Source organism: Podarcis pityusensis (assembly GCF_964106645.2).
Source record: "Podarcis pityusensis genome assembly, chromosome: 10".
In the NCBI taxonomy this organism is placed as follows: Eukaryota; Metazoa; Chordata; class Lepidosauria; order Squamata; family Lacertidae; genus Podarcis; species Podarcis pityusensis.
Genome location: NC_138035.1, coordinates 31,968,822 through 31,987,274, shown reverse-complemented (window position 1 = coordinate 31,987,274; position 18,453 = coordinate 31,968,822). Strand labels below are relative to the sequence as shown.

The following is an 18,453-nucleotide window of genomic DNA, read 5'->3' as shown; positions in this document are numbered from 1 at the left end:
GTGTCCATAAACGCACCCTTACCCTATCCCACATGTAGCAGTTGGGATTTAGCCTCCCATTTGCTGTTGTATTGTTACATAATGGGCATGTATTCCGCCCCTGCCCCCCCCCCCGAACAATTTGTAGTTAATTCAGCAAAAGCTAACTGTGTGTTCCCTTCTGTGGCTTGTAGCTCTACATTTTCTGGAAAGGGCCAGTAGCTTGAACCAGCCATATGGAGCATGACAGCAAATACTAATAACTGTTTCTGCATTTGCACTCTTTATTCTTACCTTCCCGCTCTTTGATTCACTTGTGTTTTCACTTTGAATAGCAAAGCCAGTCCAAGTCCTCATGCGAGAAGCCCCAGCGCAGCAAAAAATCCAAGGAACCGAAACCGAAAGTCAAGAAGCTGAAATATCACCAATACATCCCGCCGGACCAAAAACAGGACAAAGGAGCTCCTCCCATGGATTCATCTTATGCCAAAATCCTGCAGCAACAACAGCTTTTCTTGCAGCTTCAGATCCTTAATCAACAGCAGCAGCAGCACTACAACTATCAAACCATTCTGCCAGCTCCACCAAAGTATGGGTTGCTTCACGCTATTATTTCTCTCCCCCCCCCCCCCCAATCATGGGCGGTCCTGTGTTAGCAGTATCCATCTGTCTCTCCATCCAACCAATCCCACCCAAGAACGGGAGTTGTACACCATCCACTGTCCCCTCATTCTCAGAGTAACTTGCCTATGTAGGTACAGTGGTGCCTCGCAAGACGGAAAACCCGCAAGACGAAAGGGTTTTCTGTTTTGGAGGCGCTTCGCAAGACGAATTTCCCTATGGGCTTGCATCGCAAGACGAAAGCCCATAGGGAAATGCTGGCGGTCGGGAGCAAAGACTTTCGCCCACAGCCGGCATTCAGAAGAGGACCTCTTCTGAAGGCCGGCGGGGGGCAAAAGTCTTTGCTCCCCCCTGCCTGCCTTCCCCCCCGCCTGCCCCGGGCGATCTTAAAATGCTGGCGGGCGGGAGCGAAGCGTTCGCTGCCGACCCCCAGCATTTTAAAATCTCCCCCTGTCCCGGGGAGATTTTAAAATGCTGGGGGTCGGGAGCGAAGCGTTCGCTGCCGACCCCCAGCATTTTAAAATCTCCCCATGTCCCGGGAAGATTTTAAAATGCTGGGGGTCGGCAGCGAACGCTTCGCTCCCGACCCCCAGCATTTTAAAACGCTGTTCTGAAGCGGGGCGGGGGGGGGGGCGGGAACACCTGCCCCAGCCGCCCCACTTCGGAACGCTGTTCCGAAGCGGGGCGGGGGGCGGGAACACCTGCCCCAGCCGCCCCACTTCGGAACGCTGTTCCGAAGCGGGGCGGGGGGCGGGAACACCTTCTGAAGGCGGGCGGGGGGCGAAAGTCTTTGTCCCCCCTGCCTGCCTTCCCAGGGGCTTTTAAATCGCCCCGGACAGCGGAGAAGTCCTCCGCTGTCCGGGGCGATTTTAAAATGCCGCCCGCCAGCATTTTAAGATCGCCCGGACAGCGGAGAAGTCCTCCGCTGTCCTGGGGTTTTTTAAAATGCTGGGGGTGGGAAGAAAAGCCCTTGTCCCCCCCCCCCCCCAGCCTTCAGAAGAGGTCCGGGGACAGACTGTCCCCGGACCTGGTCTGAAGGCGGTTTCCCTAGGAACGCATTAATTGATTTTCAATGCATTCGTATGGGAAACCGTGCATCGCAAGACGAAAAACTCGCAAGACGAAGAGACTTGCGGAACGAATTAATTTCGTCTTGCGAGGCACCACTGTATTGCAAACATGTTAGTGCTTGCAGCTTTCAGAACTAGCTTGCTTTGTGCATGTGGGAGAGGTGCTTCGGACAGTCAAGAAGCTGTGAAGTTCTTCAAGAGTTTAGTGTCTGTGTGTTTAAAGTATTTAGATAAGCATTTCAGGTGTGGTTGGCAGTATGACTTTGTAAGGTTCTTCTAAGTCCTGTCCATCACCTCTAACTTGAAATGGAAGCTTGTGCATAGAATTGACTCAGTATCAGATCACCAGTATTCATTTGATGTGAATTCAGTATACACCGTTGTTTCATTTTGCAAGTATATATGGCTGTTTTCATAACAAGCAGAATATAGGCAATGAAGCAAGATATCTGATATGTCTGCTGTATTAGAATAAAAAGGGCAGTCAATAACAGTTGGCAAGCACACGCCGAGGCTGCCAAAATTGAATTTCCAAGCAACCATGGAGCTAGGAAGGGTCATTTGTGTAGCACTGTATCTTGAGGGCAGACTATTGACCACCTTCTCAAGAGATCATAAGGATGTCCATTGGGCTTCCCAGTAGTAGCGGCGAAGAACAGAGTGTTGTGATCAGTTCCGCTGCCCATGTTCAGCTCCCGCTTTCCTCTCCCTTCAGGCCTCCAGGAGAGCAGCAGAGCAGCAGTAGTGCCCCACCCATGCGTAGTCTCTCCACTGCTGTCAGCAGCACCTCTTCTGTTTCTTCCAGTTCTAATGGATTGATGCGGCAAAACAGCAACACTCCAGTGGGCAAACCAGGAGCTCTCCCTGTTAATCTCGACGACATGAAGGTAAACAAAGCATCTATTGGCCAGCTTGGTGTTTCATGAAGAAAGTGGGGGTATAAATGTTACAAGAAAGAGTGAGCACATATTTTCTTTTAGAAAGGTAGGATATAAATTTGTTAAAATAAGTGCTGTTGCTGCTATTAGCACTGAACTTGATGGTCAGTATTGGTATTCAGACCAGATGGTTGAATAAGTAAGTGGCCTTTCTGCTTTTGTGATGAAACTCTTGGACTGATAGTTGTGGACCTGGCGGCAAGTGGTAAATGCAAGATGGAGAACCTGTAGCCCTCAAGATATCATTGAACTCCTCCTTATGTTAACCCTGAGCACTGGCCACCTTAGTCATGAATGATGGCAGCTGCAGTTCAACATCTGGAGGGCCAGAGGTTCACCATCTTTGTGCTAAATACAGCATTGCTGCCAGAAGGATGATTATGCCTATTGAGGCCTGTTCAGTTGTTTAAATTTTTAAAAGATGAGCTAGTTATTTTAATTACTATTTTGCATTGTTCTTACAGTATTTTAGATTCTTTTGGAACTGTATACATTGCTGCATACGAATTGAAGTAGGTGTTGTAAATGAGATTGTTCTAGCCGATACAGCTTTTGATCGACTGCAAACTGTTTTATGTTAGGTGGCAGAGCTGAAGCAAGAGTTGAAGCTAAGAGCACTGCCTGTGTCAGGCACCAAGATGGATCTAATTGAGCGGCTCAAGGCTTATCAGGAGCAGAACGGTGCAGCTGGCCGAGCGGCTGCCGCTCCAAAGCCCAATACAGCAATTCTCCCCAAGGCTGCGGATGTGGTGGTGGCCTTCCCAGCTGCCAGGCTGAGCACAGGGCCTGCCCTGGTCAGCGCTGGCATTACTTCAGCCGAAGTTGTTGTGGCCACAGTCGCTGGCAATGGTGTGATGAAGTTTGGTAGCACAGGCTCGACTCCTCCTGTGTCGCCCACCCCCTCAGAGCGCTCCCTGATGAGTGCCGGGGATGAGAATTCGACCAGTGGGGATGCCTTTGGGGAGATGGTGACCTCTCCCCTGACTCAGCTTACCTTGCAAGCATCTCCCGTGCAATTTCTGGTGAAGGAAGAGAGCTCCAGAGGCACCACTTGCAGCTTTAATTCAACATCAAAGGCAGAGCTCTGCTGCAACAACAGTCAGCAAGACATGGAGGTCCAGGATAAAGACCAGATGTTGCAGGAGAAAGATAAGCAGATTGAGGAGCTCACCCGCATGTTGAAACAGAAGCAGCAGCTGGTGGAGATGCTGAAGCTGCAGCTGGAGAAAGAAAAGCGGTCTCAGCAGCTCCTGCCTGCCATGTCTGTTGGAGAAGAGGGCACAGCCACTGTCCCCGAGCCGCTCACTTTTGGCACCCGTGTCAAGAGTGAAAAGGGCTTTCTGAGTTGCCAATCTTCAGGGCAGCCCAACTGCCAAACCGACCAATCAAAACCCACACAGACCACTAGCCAAATGGACACCTCAGATGAAAGTTCAGTGCCAAAGAAAGCAGTGATGGTGAAGCAAGAGGTGCCAGCTGCCGAAACTGAGCCGCCAAGCCAGACCTCAAGCTTCTTCATTGGCCAGCAAGGTGCAGGCTTCAGTAACCTCATCAAAGGAGTCCCTCCCCCCACCCTCATCACAGATTCCACCGGCACTCACATAGTTCTCACCGTGACCAATCAGAATGCTGAGAGGCAGGGCCTCTCACCTCAGGAAAAAGCGGGGAGCCGTCCCTTGCCATTGAGGGTAGGTATACATGCAGTGATGATTCCTGAATCAAGACTGTCTATCTAACCAGAGGAGGGCTTTCAAACAATGAACAGACTCAAATCACATTGCTTTAGAATTGAATAGTTTTAATTCCTGTAGCTGTGCTTGTAATTATGGAAGTGTCGTGTCAGCACAAAATGATCTCTACAAAGAATGGCTGGGAATTTTCTTTGGGAGTACCAGCAATGTATTGATTGGCTGATTACAATTACTGAGTTGCCTCAAGGAAGCCCCCTGTCACTGCTATCCCTCTTCTGGCCACAGGCTAGAGCCAGGTTTTTCCCCTCCGGCCCTCCCTGCAGGCGGGCTGGACTACAGTATAGTGTAAACTTAACTTTTATGTGCACTGGAAAACTTAAAAAAAAAGTGTAACTTGCTTTATTGTAATACTCAATTTATTGCAGTGGTCTGGAACCGAACTCACAATATCTTGCCTGCACAATTTAAGAACACAGCCTCTCTCACCAAAGGAACTACTCCTGGTTTTTCATAGCTCTTGTGCAGAGGCTCTTCAAAATGTATTTTCTCTCACATCTTTTCAACTCCTTTGCCTTGAGCAGGTTCTCAGTCCTTTGAACTCACCTCTACACAGGACCTAATTTGTTCCTGAACAGACCAGGATAGAAGGCTAATCTTGCCTGCAGAATTCCTTTCCAGTTTTACTTTCTTTCCTCGCAGCAACTCTTTTGTTCTTTGTTTATATTATTAAAACACTATTCCAGGGTAGAGCTAGTCAGAGCTGAGCTAAAGCTTCCCCAGAAAACCCAAGTATCTCGGGGTGAGGGGAGAGAAAAGGCCCCCAAACAGCAGCAGCTCTTTAATTTCATCTCTGGGGTTTATGAGGCCTGGTAAAGTGAGCAGAAGTTGAAGACAGGAGAAGGGCCCTCCTGAGGTGTAGAGTCAGTGAGAGCATGAACAAAATGGGTGTGTGGCAGAATTACTGGTTCATCAGCAGAAGAGCTGGTCTGACAGTGAAGGAAAACATCAGCAGTTTGGGCTTTTAGTTGCCACTTCATGCTAAAGTCTGCGTGCCAGTGGTGACAGTGGCAACCATAACTGTTGATTCTTGATTAAATGCACCTGCCCCTGCTCCCAGAAATCTCATTGGGTTTACAAGCCCAGCTTTTATGCTCCCTGTGACACTGACCCTGCTTCCCCAGCCACCCTGTAGTTAATACTTCCACACCCATTCCACTCCTGCGCATGACTTCTGTCAATGTCATTTCATATTTAATTTGTGTCTGCAGCAACTAGCTCTAAAGATTGAGTGTGGGGTGGGGTGTGTTAAAAACCTCTAAAATGTTGTGTATCCTTCTCTCTCAGAGAGTGTCCTCACCACCTGTGAAAGCATCTGTCCAACAGCCTGTAAGCAGCTCTCAGTCGCCTCTGCAGCCACCGCCAATGGAGCCCACTAAGAAGGTAGGGAACAAAACAGGTGGTCAGCTAACATTTTGCATTTTAGGGCAAGTAACACTTTGAATTGTGCCTGGGAACTAATTGGTATCCAGCGCAGTTGTGCCAGAAGTGGTATTATATATTAAGAGTGCTGGACTAGGACCTGGGAGAACAGGGTTTGAATCCCCACTCAGCCATGAATTTTGTTCTGTGAGCCACCCTGAGACCTCCGTGTACAGGGCGGTATATAATTTCAATAAATAATATAAAAAATAATGAAGTTCATTGGGTGATCTTGGGCCAGTCACCATCTCTTAGCCTAGCCTACCTCACAGAGTTGTTGTGAGGATGAAATGGGGAGGAGGAGAACCATGTACACCTCTTTGAGCTGCATGACAGATCAAGATGGTACATAAATGTCGTGAACAAACACCATCCCACCTTGGTCAATAACCTGACACCTCTAAGCTGTCTTCAAAGGCAGCTCCACTTACAGTGCACTGCAGTAGTCCAGCCAGAAGCTACCAGAGCATAGACAATTCAAGTCAGGGACACAGCTGAGCCTCCAGTTGAAGCTGATAGAGGACACTTAGTACCACTGATGCCAGTTGAGCCTCAAATGACAGTAATGGGTCCAGACATACTCCCAAGCTATGTACCTTCTCCTTCAGAGGGACTGTTATTGCCATGCTTCTCATCTAGAATGTTTCTTTTAGCATAGAATCTTTTTTCTTCTTGTTTGCTGAGGATTATGCCCAGCTTTGCCTGGGTGCTTTGGGAATACACTTGGCATGTGGTACTTCTCTTTCGACCAGCCTGAGTCTGACTTTTTCCTTCTGCTTTCTATCCCTTGTGCCTCTCCATAGGTTCAGAAGCCAGGCCTGCAGATAGTCACGGGGCAGCTGCCTCAAACAGTTTTGTCTTTTTCTTCGCCCCCCAACTTGCAGCCCTTCTTCGTGAATGGCTTTCACAAAGGACCCATGAAAGCAAGTGGTAAAACTGGCCAGTCCAGCATGCCCATAAAGGTACCCTGCCAACAATCCCCACTCCAATTCAGATGAATATGTTGAGGAACATGAGACAATAGATGTCATAGGCCAGGCCTCTAGAAATGCGTGTCCTACTGAAATGCTGCTGCTTCCAACATTCTGTTTTTGTTTAGGGGAGGTATTTGGAAATGTATACATGTACTTGCTTGTCCAGGGCACTGGGACCTGACCTCTCCTGCTCCCATAATTGACAAATAACGGCAGAACTGAAGCAGGGGTGGATGGTGGGTAACGTTTCATGAGAAACTTTGCGCTCTGCAAAATGTAGGACTTGGATCTGGCCTGCAGGAAAATTGCTGTGTTGCAGAAATGCAGTACTTCCTGAGCCAGGCAAGTCAATGTTGACTCAGATGAGGTCATGCATTGTATACCCTTGACCGTGGTGCAAGTAGCTATGATGCCTATGAAGAGGGAAGCAGGAAAGGTAACATCAGAGGCTCCACTGTGAATTATCTGAGAAGGGAGGCTTATATGCTGAGGATGCGTGCAAATGGCCCATCTGGGAATATTGTTCATTGCTTTTCTTCTTCTTTCTTCACAGCTTCTCTCGCAGCCAGGATCTCCAGCTCCTCCATCTCCACCCCAAATGGATCTTGAGCAGCAGAACCCATCCTTCTTTGGTACTCCACCACCTTTGCCTCTCCCTGCCTCTTCCGTGTTGATGAAAGAACCACCAGGTTATGAAGAGGCCGTGAAGCAGCAGCCAAAGCCCCTTGAGGTGAGAGTAGCTCCTTTGTGTTGACAAATCAGAAGCATGTTGGTGTTGGTGCTGTTTTGCAAAAATAGTGCACACTTTGTCAGTCCTGAAATTCTCAGGAATCAAATATGCAACAGCCTCCCTAGGGTTAGAGCCATCTTCCATTTATTTGAGGTAGGACACAGATTGCAAGTGTCCACCCTTCATACCAAGGCTGTGGTTGTGCCATTTTTGCTAAGTGACACCGACAGTCTGGTGAATGTGCAGTTTGGCCAGAAGATCATTGGAAGATAAGTGTTGCTGCATAGTTGGTGAATGCAATGTCTAAATAAGCACCCGTTCCTTCTTTTTCAGGAAAATGGGTGTTCCAGTCAGCAAATGGATGACCTGTTTGACATCTTAATTGAGCATGGAGGTAAGTAGACAATTTGTATTTATGTTAGGGACTTCTGTGGCTTCTGCAGCAGTGAGACTGGCCATCTGAAAGAGAACACTAATGAGCCTTTGTTTGAAGCCAGTTTAAGGGACAAATTTCCTTTGTAGGTTTGTGTGTACACTTGGTGCTGAAAGAGACATTTGTGCCACTTAGCAGATTTCAAAAGGATGTAGCAGCTTAATCTGCAGCAGTGCTCATGGGTTCTTTGAGCCGTTGGTGCGTGCAGCACTTGCACAGCCCTAAGACTTGTGGCCATGTTTAGGAGCAGTAAAAATATTGCAAGCATCCATGGATTTAAGTGCTTTTTTCTCTCTCTCAGAGATTTCAGCTCAGTTCAAGGAGCAATCTTCCCCAGGAAGGAAAGGCGCCACTATTTCCCCAGGATGCCCTTCTCCGTCCAACAGCCACCATTCCTCAGAGCTCCCCCTGCAGGTGCTCATGAGCCACTCCAGCTCTATTAATCCCACCCCAGCAGGCAGGCTGGAAGACTTCTTGGTAAGCAGCACTGGCCTCCCCTTGCTGACAGCTGGCCCTGATGGACCTGAGCCTCTGTCCCTAATTGACCTCTACAGCGAGATGCTAAGCAGTTCAGCTATCCTGGACCACCCATCTTCACCTATGGACACATCAGAATTGCACTTTGCCCCTGAGTCTACTGGGGAACCAAGCTTGGACCTGGGAGAGGCTAACTTGGACAGTATGGATTGGTTGGAGCTGTCAGGAGGGCCAGTGATGAGCCTCACCCCCCTCAGTACTGCAACACCTAGCCTCTTCTCCACAGACTTCCTTGATGGACATGATTTACAGCTGCACTGGGATTCTTGCTTATAGCTCTCTGAGCATGCAGACTTCAGGGGAGCGGTACAGCTGGGTTGTAGGACATGGATGGGCTCTTAAGTGAAAGTCGCCTCTTTCTTAAGAGCCCTGCATTTTGACCAGCTTTCATGAAGCTAGAGCCAAGGGCACGTACCAGTGATGACTTCTGATTCAACCTCAGGCAAGCTACCACACTTCTCATAGCTATTGGTGGACTAAGGCATGGTCCTTTCCTCAAATGTTCAGTGGTCGTATCAGTTGTATGACTTGTTGGAGGTTTTCAGAATGGAATGCTGCCTCTGGGTGGGGTTGAGGATTTAGTTAGAAGCCAAGAATCAAAAGCAGTTTGGAAGAACTTACTGGAGAAACCAGGCTTCCTTCCTGACCTTCAGTCTGCCTTGTTAGAAAGCAACCGTGCTTTTTTTTAACTGGGCAAAAGTTAATTTGGCCATCTTTGGAGATGAGGAGGTGGGAGGATGAGTACAGGACTAGTGAGGTTTCTGCTTATATGGATGAGGATCCTGTTCCAAGAGCATTTCCCTGACAATGCCATAGTATAGGTGCTTTCTGCCTGGCAAGAAAGCCAAGCCCAAGTTATGTGCCACAGCTCAGATAATAGCCATCTTTCTTTGGCTTGCTAATTCCTGCATGTAGCCTTTGTTCCACTAAAACTTAAGAGGTGGCTGTATGCCCTAGCTGTTGTATCTCACCTGACATTGTTGTCTCAGGTACTCAGTTGGTTATGAATCAAGACAGCTGCATCGGGGATGATACTCCTAGCCCCCTGTAATAGCTCTGCCACCTCCTCTTAATAACCCTGCCTATGAAACCTAGTTGGCTAGAACTTACTTGTTCAAAGTGGTGGCACTCTGTGAAGTTTGGGCCTTTGGGAAACATAAGCACTGGAGCAGATGAGCTGCACTATGCTCCTGTTCTTAGTGCTTAGGCTGTTCATGGGTTTCAGTTCAGCTACTCATCCCAAGGGTTTTCTTGCATATGAAGTATAGCTTTCTCTGATCTGGAGGTTGGTGTCATGGGGATGTCTGGTCTTGGCTGTAGGTTAAGGGTTGTGGCTCCACTTCCGTTTGGAGAGTTCAGCTGATCTCCGAGAGCATGAGCACTAACCTCTCTGAGGCAAGTGTTTTTGGTGCTGCTTGCCTAAGGAGTTGCATGTCTTTCATTGCACAGAGGAACTTTCCTGTAGCCATAGTCCCTGCTGCTGTGTGGTTAAGAGAATGGTTAGAAACCACAGTCTTGCCTCTTGATACCTGGTTTCATTTATAGCTGGTAAAATTTCTGTATATAGCCGTTATAAAACTTGTTTTGTTTTTGGAAAGCAGATGAAGTTATCTACCTGGTTAGGGGGTAGTTACTTCCCTTTAGCTCCTACTGTGTGGTAAACCGTTGGGGAGCTGGTATTTTAGCCTGTGGTTTGGTGGGAAAGAGGATTTGGTCCTTAGACTACCAGCTTTAGCCTTATTGCACATGTCACTAAAAGGAAATTGTATTTCTATTAGTCTCTTTCCCTCCCATAGAAAATACGTAGTTAAATGTGTCTGCTGGCACTGCCTTTCACCCCAAAGCAGAAGGAAGAAGGGTCCTGTCATTTGACAGGATCCAGGAGCCCCTTCTGTTTCTCTTATATTTTATCAAGTCTACATAACATATCCTAAACACCCCCTTTTATGATGAATGGAATTGAAGAGAATATTAGTTATGTGATTAGCCATTATCCTGAAATGGCCAACTGCACGTGAGTCTTATTTCATTCAGTAAAATACGACTGTTTTGGAAATTAGATTAATGGCTGCTGAAGGTGGCGTATCTCTTGTATACTCTTCAAGACGTACTACTAATATTGTCACTCAGTCTATCACTGATTGGGAAGGTTGGATCTAGACTTGGGATTGTTCACAGTATAGAAAAGCAGAATAAGCCAACTTATTGTGGGGAGAGGATCTGGTTCAGTAGTATCATCTTACCTGTTTTCAGACTAAGAGCAGTTATTGAGTTTAGGCTGGAAAGTACTTGTTGGCCAGATCAGGGCTGCTTTAGCAGCAGCAGTGAGTTTGTGCTGAAAGTGCTATCCCCCAACAGCTGCCTGGTTTTGAAAGGGTAAACATGTCTAGTGTAAAATTATGAAGAAAAGTGCTATGGGTTAAGCCCATTGTAGGAATATTACTCTTTTGTGGAACGAGAAAGTGACTGGTATTAAGATGGGCTTTTTTGCCAGTGTCTGAAAACACATGGCTTATAAAATAAGTTCCCTAAATTCTCCTTTTATATCCCCAAAGTAAAACAAGAGTCTAAGGGTCTTCCTTTGGTTTGAATGTACGCACTCTTCTGCTGATAACCACTGCTTGTATTTGATTAGCACGCACACTTATTCCACTATGCATCAATGAAAGGGGTTATCAGCACCCGCAAGAGGCTTACGCAGTGCTATAGTATTGGACCTGGAGTGAACATGCAACTGGAAAAGGGTATGGAATGAATATTATGGATAAATCAAATTATTTTTTCAGTTATTTGAAAAATCCATTTTATTAAAAAAAAATTGTGTTGTAACATCTTTGTACATCTCATCTTTGGTCATGGCATAATGGATACTGATACGTGCCATGGTGAAAAGACAGCAAAGGCATTCAACATTTGTGGAGGGATGAAGAGCCATTTCACGCCATTGTGACAGTTTCTCCTTCCTAAAAACAGCACCTTGAAAGAAGTGTGGCAAATTATCCAGTAGTAGAACAGAATGCAGCTATGGGGAAAGGGGCTTGCAATCTATTCTCATCCAGGTCACAGTCAGTATATTTTAGCTGACCAGACTGTAACAGTACTATTCACTGAATAAGAAACACAATATTTCAAGGCTGATTTACTTAATATTCAAATCCTAGAATCATTCGCAGAAGTGTCAATTTTTCCTTCCAACTACTAATACTTCCACATAACTCAGGAGAACAGAAATAAGGCTAAAGGCATCTGAAAAGCAGTCCTACTTCCCTATTACTGTCTTAGTCACAAGATGTGCAATTTACTTAGAAACCAAAATGACAAGTGATTGTGCTCCTGTCTTGCAGCCTCTACCATCATCATCAATGTAGGTTGCAGTTGACTCCCTGAGCCATCTCGGTCCTGAATCCATTTCCTGCTAAGCTACATCAAAATATACAAAGATTTCTGGATACATTTTACATCTTTTGGTAATCTCTCTCTTTTTTTACAAAGTTCCAGGCTAAAATGAACTGATGCTGTTCAGCTAAGAGCCAGAATTAAAGGCTAGGCTCCTGCTGCTCCACCCAAGGCAGTTTTAAACCAGCTAGCCATTTTAGGCACTTTGTGGCAGTAGCCCAGCCATTCCTGCACTGTAGCACCTGGGAAAACTAGTCATGAATCACAGTTTCTCTTTCAGACACACACTAATAAGGGGTGTTTCACATGTTAGCGTATGTAAGAAAATAAACATCATGAATAAAGTGAGCCTTGGAGGAACTTGGAATCTGATGGTCTCCTCTCCCTGCCATAAATGAATCTTAACAGCCTGATTGGTTAACCTTGGGGGAATCCCCTCTTGCTGTACACCACACCTAGACAACTTTCTGTCTAACATTACTGTCTTCCCTCTTGCCCAGACTAGCAGGCCTTGAACAGGCTTGGTATCCAAGGGGCACAGACTCCTGAGTGGTACATGACTTCCATAATATGCACATGCTCTGCACAATCAAGTTAGTGACACCATGGGAAAGGGAAGCTAGACAGCCACAGTTTCAAACAATGCAACACAACCCCTGCTCTCTTCAATATGCTACTGCCCACCTGTTAAGCAAACTGATACCAGTCCACAAGAGAACTCTTGACAAGCAAAGACAGTTGGTGAGAGGGACAGACTGAAGGGGGAACAGGCTGCGAGGGAGGAGAATATGCCAATGGTTTGATGTCATCCAAGAAGTCCAAACTGAGGCCAAAGAATCACCCATCTATGTCCCAGCTAAAGAGATGGTGCTTCACAAGCATGTCCTGGACTCCTTCCTTCAGTGGTTTCTTCTTCTCCTAAAAAAGGAAGGCAAAGGGTTTTTTCACATTTCCCCACTGTCGCTAATATGTATGTACTGTGTGTGTGCGCTTCAGGGCCCACCACCATACCATCCCGGAAAACAAAAGGGTCCAGGCTGGGGCAAAGATTAGCCTGCTGTACCTCAGCCCCCTATGCAAATATAAGAGAGAACACAGTCTAACCCTAAACTGGGGTTGATGCAGATGCATGGCCTGTTGATTGACTAAAGGGACACATGCTTACCTCTCTTTTTACAGGGAGTTCCCAATCCTGAGAAAGGCTGAATGCAAATTTACTGAGGACTCTGCAACAGAACATATTAAGAGAGCTTAAAAGGAGGGCTATGCAAACACTATAGGCAAAGTAATCAAACTGAAACCCACATTAAGTTCTGACACATTTACTTCATTCTGTTCTTACAATTAAAAATTGTGCTTGTTCCATAAATAAGAATTGCAAAACGTATCTGTCTACTGCCACAAATCAAGTCTTCAAGACATCTGACATTTCAGAGAAGTGAAGAAGCAAGAAAGAAAACAGGCGTGGGTGCTTGGTGGTGTTTTTTAAAAGTGTTAAAAAACCCTTGAGAAAAATCTAGACCTGAAGTGTTCTGTCACCTCACAATTAACACAGCTGATGTGAAATATATACTGCCACATCTATTTAAGAGACAATACTTTATTTTAAAAAGAGGATTCCCAGCATCCTTACTTAGAGCACTTGGCAGTGCCACAGGCACAATTGACAGCTGTGTAAGAACATAGGAGACAAGTTGTATGATTTAGAAGAAGCATGCTTCCAGGTCTAACTGTCCTTAAGAAATACAAAACTCGGGTACTTCAGTAATCAATACATTTTCTCCTAGTTTTGCTGCACACAAACTCCTTTGTAGTTTGCTTTCTACTCAGCTCTACTACAGCTGAAGCTCAAGTGTACCCGTTCCCCTGTGTTCATCTCTTCTCATTCATGATCATCTAAGGCAAAAAGCCTTCTCAATGTAGAAACTCTGAGCAGTTTCCTCTTAGTAGTTGTCCACACTTCTGCTTGCCCCACTGGTTTCCCCTGGGAAAATCCCATTTGCCACTGAAATGAAACATCACGTTTTCTGCAGATTGACCCAATCCAGCAGCAAACAGGGATTGGGAAAGTGGCGGGGCAAGCAGAAGGGTGGATGAGCCCTTATTTTACTCTTCCATGAGCCAGCCTGGCTGATGCATCTTCATATGAGCTGTGACAACTGGTTATTTTCTATTTTTCTGGAGATGTTGGCTGTGGCAACCAAGAAGGTTTGGTGGTGTATGATGGCAAGGGGGAAAAAATCCTATTCTGCTAGGATAATGACTGATGAGCTCATCACAATGTACTGCCATTAGCCTTGCACATAAAGACCTATTCCTCCCAAGGAGGCTAAGATTGGGCAATGAAAGCAATTAGCATACCCTCTCTCCCTGTATGACATAGCCAGGTATGATTTCATTCACTTACATAAGGCTGCAGCTACCAGGAGGTGGAGCTGGGCAGTAAAATAAAGTGGGGAAAAGGAGGTTCCACCTACCTGAGCTCACACTTGATCTGCACCCAGCCAGGACTGCGCAAGAATGACCAGAGATGGAACCATTTCTCCACGGTCTGCAGGCTAGAGCACAACACCTCAAGCCACAAATGCAGCACCTGCTCACTGAAAAACAAGGCACAGGGAAAGTTACTAGCACACACACATGTTCCATTGCCACTGCATAAGGAAACCCAGGGAAAATAAAAGGTGGAAGACCTTGTGGCTCGGACGCAGCAGAGCAGATCACACCTTTGGCTGCCAGCTCACAGCCCCTGCTGATGAAGCCCAATCTAAGCCACCCATTAGGCTCCTGTTCTCTGCTAACAAAAGCAGCCTTGTATGAAAAAGAACTGGAAGACTCACTTCAGTCCAATGCAGATAAGAGAACGAAGCTTCACATCCATCTGGGCATGTACTGCATCATGGGACATGTTGACAGACTGCACCGCCTGCAAAGGGGGGAAAGGGAGTTATATGGATTCTTATTCAGCAGCCTTTCTCTCTTGGGAGCTAAAAAGCTCAAACTGCATGCAAAAGGTATTCTACCCAAAGCATTTGGGCCTTAGAGGCAATGAGAGTGAAAGGACTCTAGATCGCCACCTGCTGGAAGACACAGCCCTCTGGGCTTGGCACAGGTCCTCATCATTAGACCCTGAAAACAGACTGGCCCGTCATAAAGACACCTTCATGACATCACCACACCCAATTAAAACACTAGAACAGCTTACCCGATAAAGCAGCTCCTCTGGAGTTAGCACTTTCCCATCTTCATCCAACCTAGAACAGTAAATTAACAGATCCAGCTGATACCAAACAAGCGAGGGTCAGACGTTTGCCCTACCCAGTGCCACACACAGGATAGAAGCAACAGTTCCTTTCAAAGAAGATTCTCAGTAGTCCTTGCAAATTTCAACACAGGTCACTTGGCTAGGAGCCTACACCACTAAAAGCTTGTAGCCCTCTGAAGAAAGCCTCATTTGGCAAGTAATCTCTGCAGCAGCCACTGGCTAGCCCATCCTACATCAATAACCTGGCCTATTACCACCACCATTGTATTATTTATATGCCACCCATCTGACTGGGTTGCTTCAGTCACTCTGGGTGGCTCCCAACAAAATAATAAAAACACAATAAAACATCAACTGTGGAGAACTTCCCTGAACAGGGCTGCCTTAGGTCTTCTAAATGTCAAACAGTTGTTTATCTGTTTGACAAGGTAATATGTGAAAACATTGCAAGAAAAATAAGTATCAGCAGGAAGGGTACATGATGGACAGGGAACATCTAATTCACTAGACTGATGAGAGAAACATTTACCTGTAGGTCTTGCAGAGCACAAGACGAGAATACACAGAGTCAAAGTCACGCTCCACTTCTCGCCCAGCAGCCTAGATACAGAAGAGCACACAAGCACAGTTATTGATACAGCTGTCTCTTATTGGGACAGACCAGCAGGTCCGTCCCCCCCGCCTGCAATTACTACACTCTCCCAGAAGCCTCTGTACTTGCCAGATGCACAGAGGTGTCATGTACTTGCCATACTATTTCTAAAGACCCTGCAGACACCAAGTGCCTCTCTTACCTCTTCAATGAAGAGCCAGGGGTGGCAGGGCCCCCCCAGCAGAGATGGCCTCTTCAGCCCATGTTCAAATATGGCTTTGAGGGCTGGGCAGAGTGTCCCTCGAACCAAGTCCGTCACACCTTCAGTGACAGAGTCATCTCCAGCAATGGAATACTTAGAGGAACAAGAGAACAGACTCCATTAATGGATGAGAAGCCACAGCAAACAGAAAGGCACATATGGTAGATACTGTAATATTTACCATACTATTTATGAATGCTGTTTCATATGCCCACCCCGCTATTTCATAGGAGGATGCCTAGGCAACCGCAAAGTCCATATGACAAAATAGTTTAATAAGCTCACAGTTGGCATTACCAAGATCCTCCAATCACCTGGCTAGCAAGTATATGAATGAAGCTGTTAGACTATCCCTTTCACTGCCCCTCCCAACTGGTTGCTGGCAAATCTGGTTTTATCTTCAGTCGTCCCAAATATAAATTATTGGCTTTGCAGGGGAATAACGGTATCTCATATTTCCCAAATCTGAAACATACAGTGCACAAATCTTGCACAGAATGAGATTATATTTAATGGTTTTGTGTTCAGGTAACCCAGATTGTCATTGGGTGACTAAGAGGTATGGACTTTTGCAGCATGTGATTCCCACTCGCCCAGACCGAAACTCTGCTTCTCAGCATCTACTTCCCCACTATGTCCTTTACAAGGATCCAGAGAACAGTAGACACTAATGGTAGGAAGCAGGACCATAAATTTAATATGGAAACGTTACCTCTTTGCTCCGTTCATCCAGAACTTCCACAAACTTTGCAGGAAACCAACCTATAAAGAGCAGGGAAATATCAGGATAGCAATCTAGTCTTGGTATCAGCCTGTATATAAGCAAACAGTATTTGTGGCACAGGCTGTGAAGGTAGCCCCCCCCCCAATAGATTTAACATTATTGTTTGGGGGTGGACAAAGATTCCTCCCTCACACAAATCCCATTTGCACTTACCTCTCAGGCCATTCAGTTCTCCCACCCAACAGTGCTCATCCTTCTGAGAGATGATCTGCAGCAATTGAAAGGAGAGAAATTGATCATACGGAGGAAAAAGAGGAACAGCAAGCAATGTATGGGAGCAAATATGGAATCTGAGCTGAGATACCCACGTAGTGGAAGTTGCCCCCAATTATTTTTAGTGTATACTGCAGAAAAAACCAAACTTCACTCTGTTTGTTGTTCCTTATTCATATAATGTCTGATTTCTCCACCCCCCTACATGATGCTACCATTCTGTTGGTCCCGACCATCGTACCGTGATGATATCATTCTTACGGAAGCCCAGTTCATCATCATCATGGCGCTCAAAATCCAGCAATGCCTTGGCCCGTCGCCGATGGTTCCGACAACAAGCCACATAGCTTTCATGGTCCCGCTGGTGGCTCTCCATGGTGTAATCAGGAGTCAAATCCTGGTTGGCGGACAAACAAGAGTAATCTGAATTCATGCCAAGCAGAAGGCAGAGATTAACAAGGGATGAGGACATTCTTCCAGTTTTGTATCTTCCCATATTCCCTCATGAGGCAAGTTCTCACCCAACAAGCCCCTCCTTCAGTAAATTGGGTACAGTGGTAACCATCTCAGTAGCAGGAAGCATAGGTTTTCTTGTGGGAGATCCCCTACTCACTATGCTGCAGCTCTTGGGATCCACACACTGAAAATGCCGTGCCACTTGCAGGATGGCCTCGCGCAACTCTGCAACCAGCTCCGTCTGCTTAATGTTCTTGGCCTTCAGTGCCTCCATGTCATCTTCCCCTGGAAGGAAGGCAGAAACAAAGGAAGGATAAGGAAATCACTCAAGCAGAGCAAGGCGGCAACCCAGTCAGATGCGTGGGATATAAGAAGTAAACCATCATCATCATTCTCTTCGTTTTCCCCTCTTCATCTGAAGCATCTGCTATTTGGAAACATACTGCTTCTATACACCGAGTTTCCATTTTGTTCTCATAGCAAAAAGACAGACTTCCCTTCTATTCAATTGTCTAATCCAAAGTTGGCCAACCTGTGGCCAATGCTGATGTTTGGACTACAGCGCCCATACTCCCTAGCCACTGGTCATGCTACCACAGGTTAGAAATCCTTGGTCTAAACAAAGGAGCAAATAAGACCATTGCCATTGCCCTTCTAGTATAACAAGAGAGGATGAATTTCTTCCATCATTTCATGTCTCAATCACATCCACTTCCACTAGTCATATTTTTTCCTAAAGTCTTATACTTTTAGTTGCCTTTCTGCAGGATATTTCTTTTAAGATAGGGCAACAGAACTCTACACACTATTCTACATAAGGGTGTTTCAAGGAGTTATGGGCAATGGAATACTTGCTGCTTTATTTTCACCCATACCTAGTTCCTAACAATTGTGTTTTTCCTTTTACTTTTTAGTGCCGCTCTATTCCTGAACTGATGTTAATTACAACAGCTCTTTTAAAAAAATCCAATCAGTGTTCCACATGAATACATGAAATGAGAAAAACTGGAGATGTGCCTTATGCCCCATCTCA

General features: G+C 46.1%; 2 protein-coding genes across 4 annotated transcripts in view; one reads left to right on the top strand and one right to left on the bottom strand.

The window, feature by feature from the left end:
- The window catches only part of MRTFA (myocardin related transcription factor A), a 63,134-nt gene extending 51,853 nt beyond the window's left edge, over window positions 1–11,281 (top strand). Inside the window, exons 8-15 of one of the 2 annotated variants that reach the window (XM_080971363.1) lie at window positions 315–568; window positions 2,476–2,557; window positions 3,190–4,296; window positions 5,644–5,739; window positions 6,582–6,740; window positions 7,306–7,482; window positions 7,816–7,876; window positions 8,217–11,281. In XM_080971363.1, the coding sequence (XP_080827489.1) occupies window positions 315–568; window positions 2,476–2,557; window positions 3,190–4,296; window positions 5,644–5,739; window positions 6,582–6,740; window positions 7,306–7,482; window positions 7,816–7,876; window positions 8,217–8,728 (2,448 nt within the window). In that variant the 3' untranslated portion in view covers window positions 8,729–11,281. Of the gene's footprint in view, window positions 1–314; window positions 569–2,385; window positions 2,558–3,189; window positions 4,297–5,643; window positions 5,740–6,581; window positions 6,741–7,305; window positions 7,483–7,815; window positions 7,877–8,216 lie in introns of both variants that reach the window. The other variant, XM_080971362.1, reaches the window with a different exon arrangement.
- The window catches only part of SGSM3 (small G protein signaling modulator 3), a 26,949-nt gene continuing 19,758 nt past the window's right edge, over window positions 11,263–18,453 (bottom strand). Inside the window, exons 13-23 of one of the 2 annotated variants that reach the window (XM_080971391.1) lie at window positions 17,578–17,705; window positions 17,206–17,361; window positions 16,905–16,959; window positions 16,680–16,729; window positions 15,908–16,060; window positions 15,643–15,713; window positions 15,054–15,102; window positions 14,689–14,774; window positions 14,326–14,448; window positions 13,014–13,074; window positions 11,263–12,766 (exon numbers count right to left, since the gene is read on the bottom strand). In XM_080971391.1, coding sequence (XP_080827517.1) covers window positions 12,686–12,766; window positions 13,014–13,074; window positions 14,326–14,448; window positions 14,689–14,774; window positions 15,054–15,102; window positions 15,643–15,713; window positions 15,908–16,060; window positions 16,680–16,729; window positions 16,905–16,959; window positions 17,206–17,361; window positions 17,578–17,705 — 1,013 coding nt within the window. In that variant the 3' untranslated portion in view covers window positions 11,263–12,685. The remainder of the gene's footprint in view (window positions 12,767–13,013; window positions 13,075–14,325; window positions 14,449–14,688; window positions 14,775–15,053; window positions 15,103–15,642; window positions 15,714–15,907; window positions 16,061–16,679; window positions 16,730–16,904; window positions 16,960–17,205; window positions 17,362–17,577; window positions 17,706–18,453) is intronic. The other variant, XM_080971390.1, reaches the window with a different exon arrangement.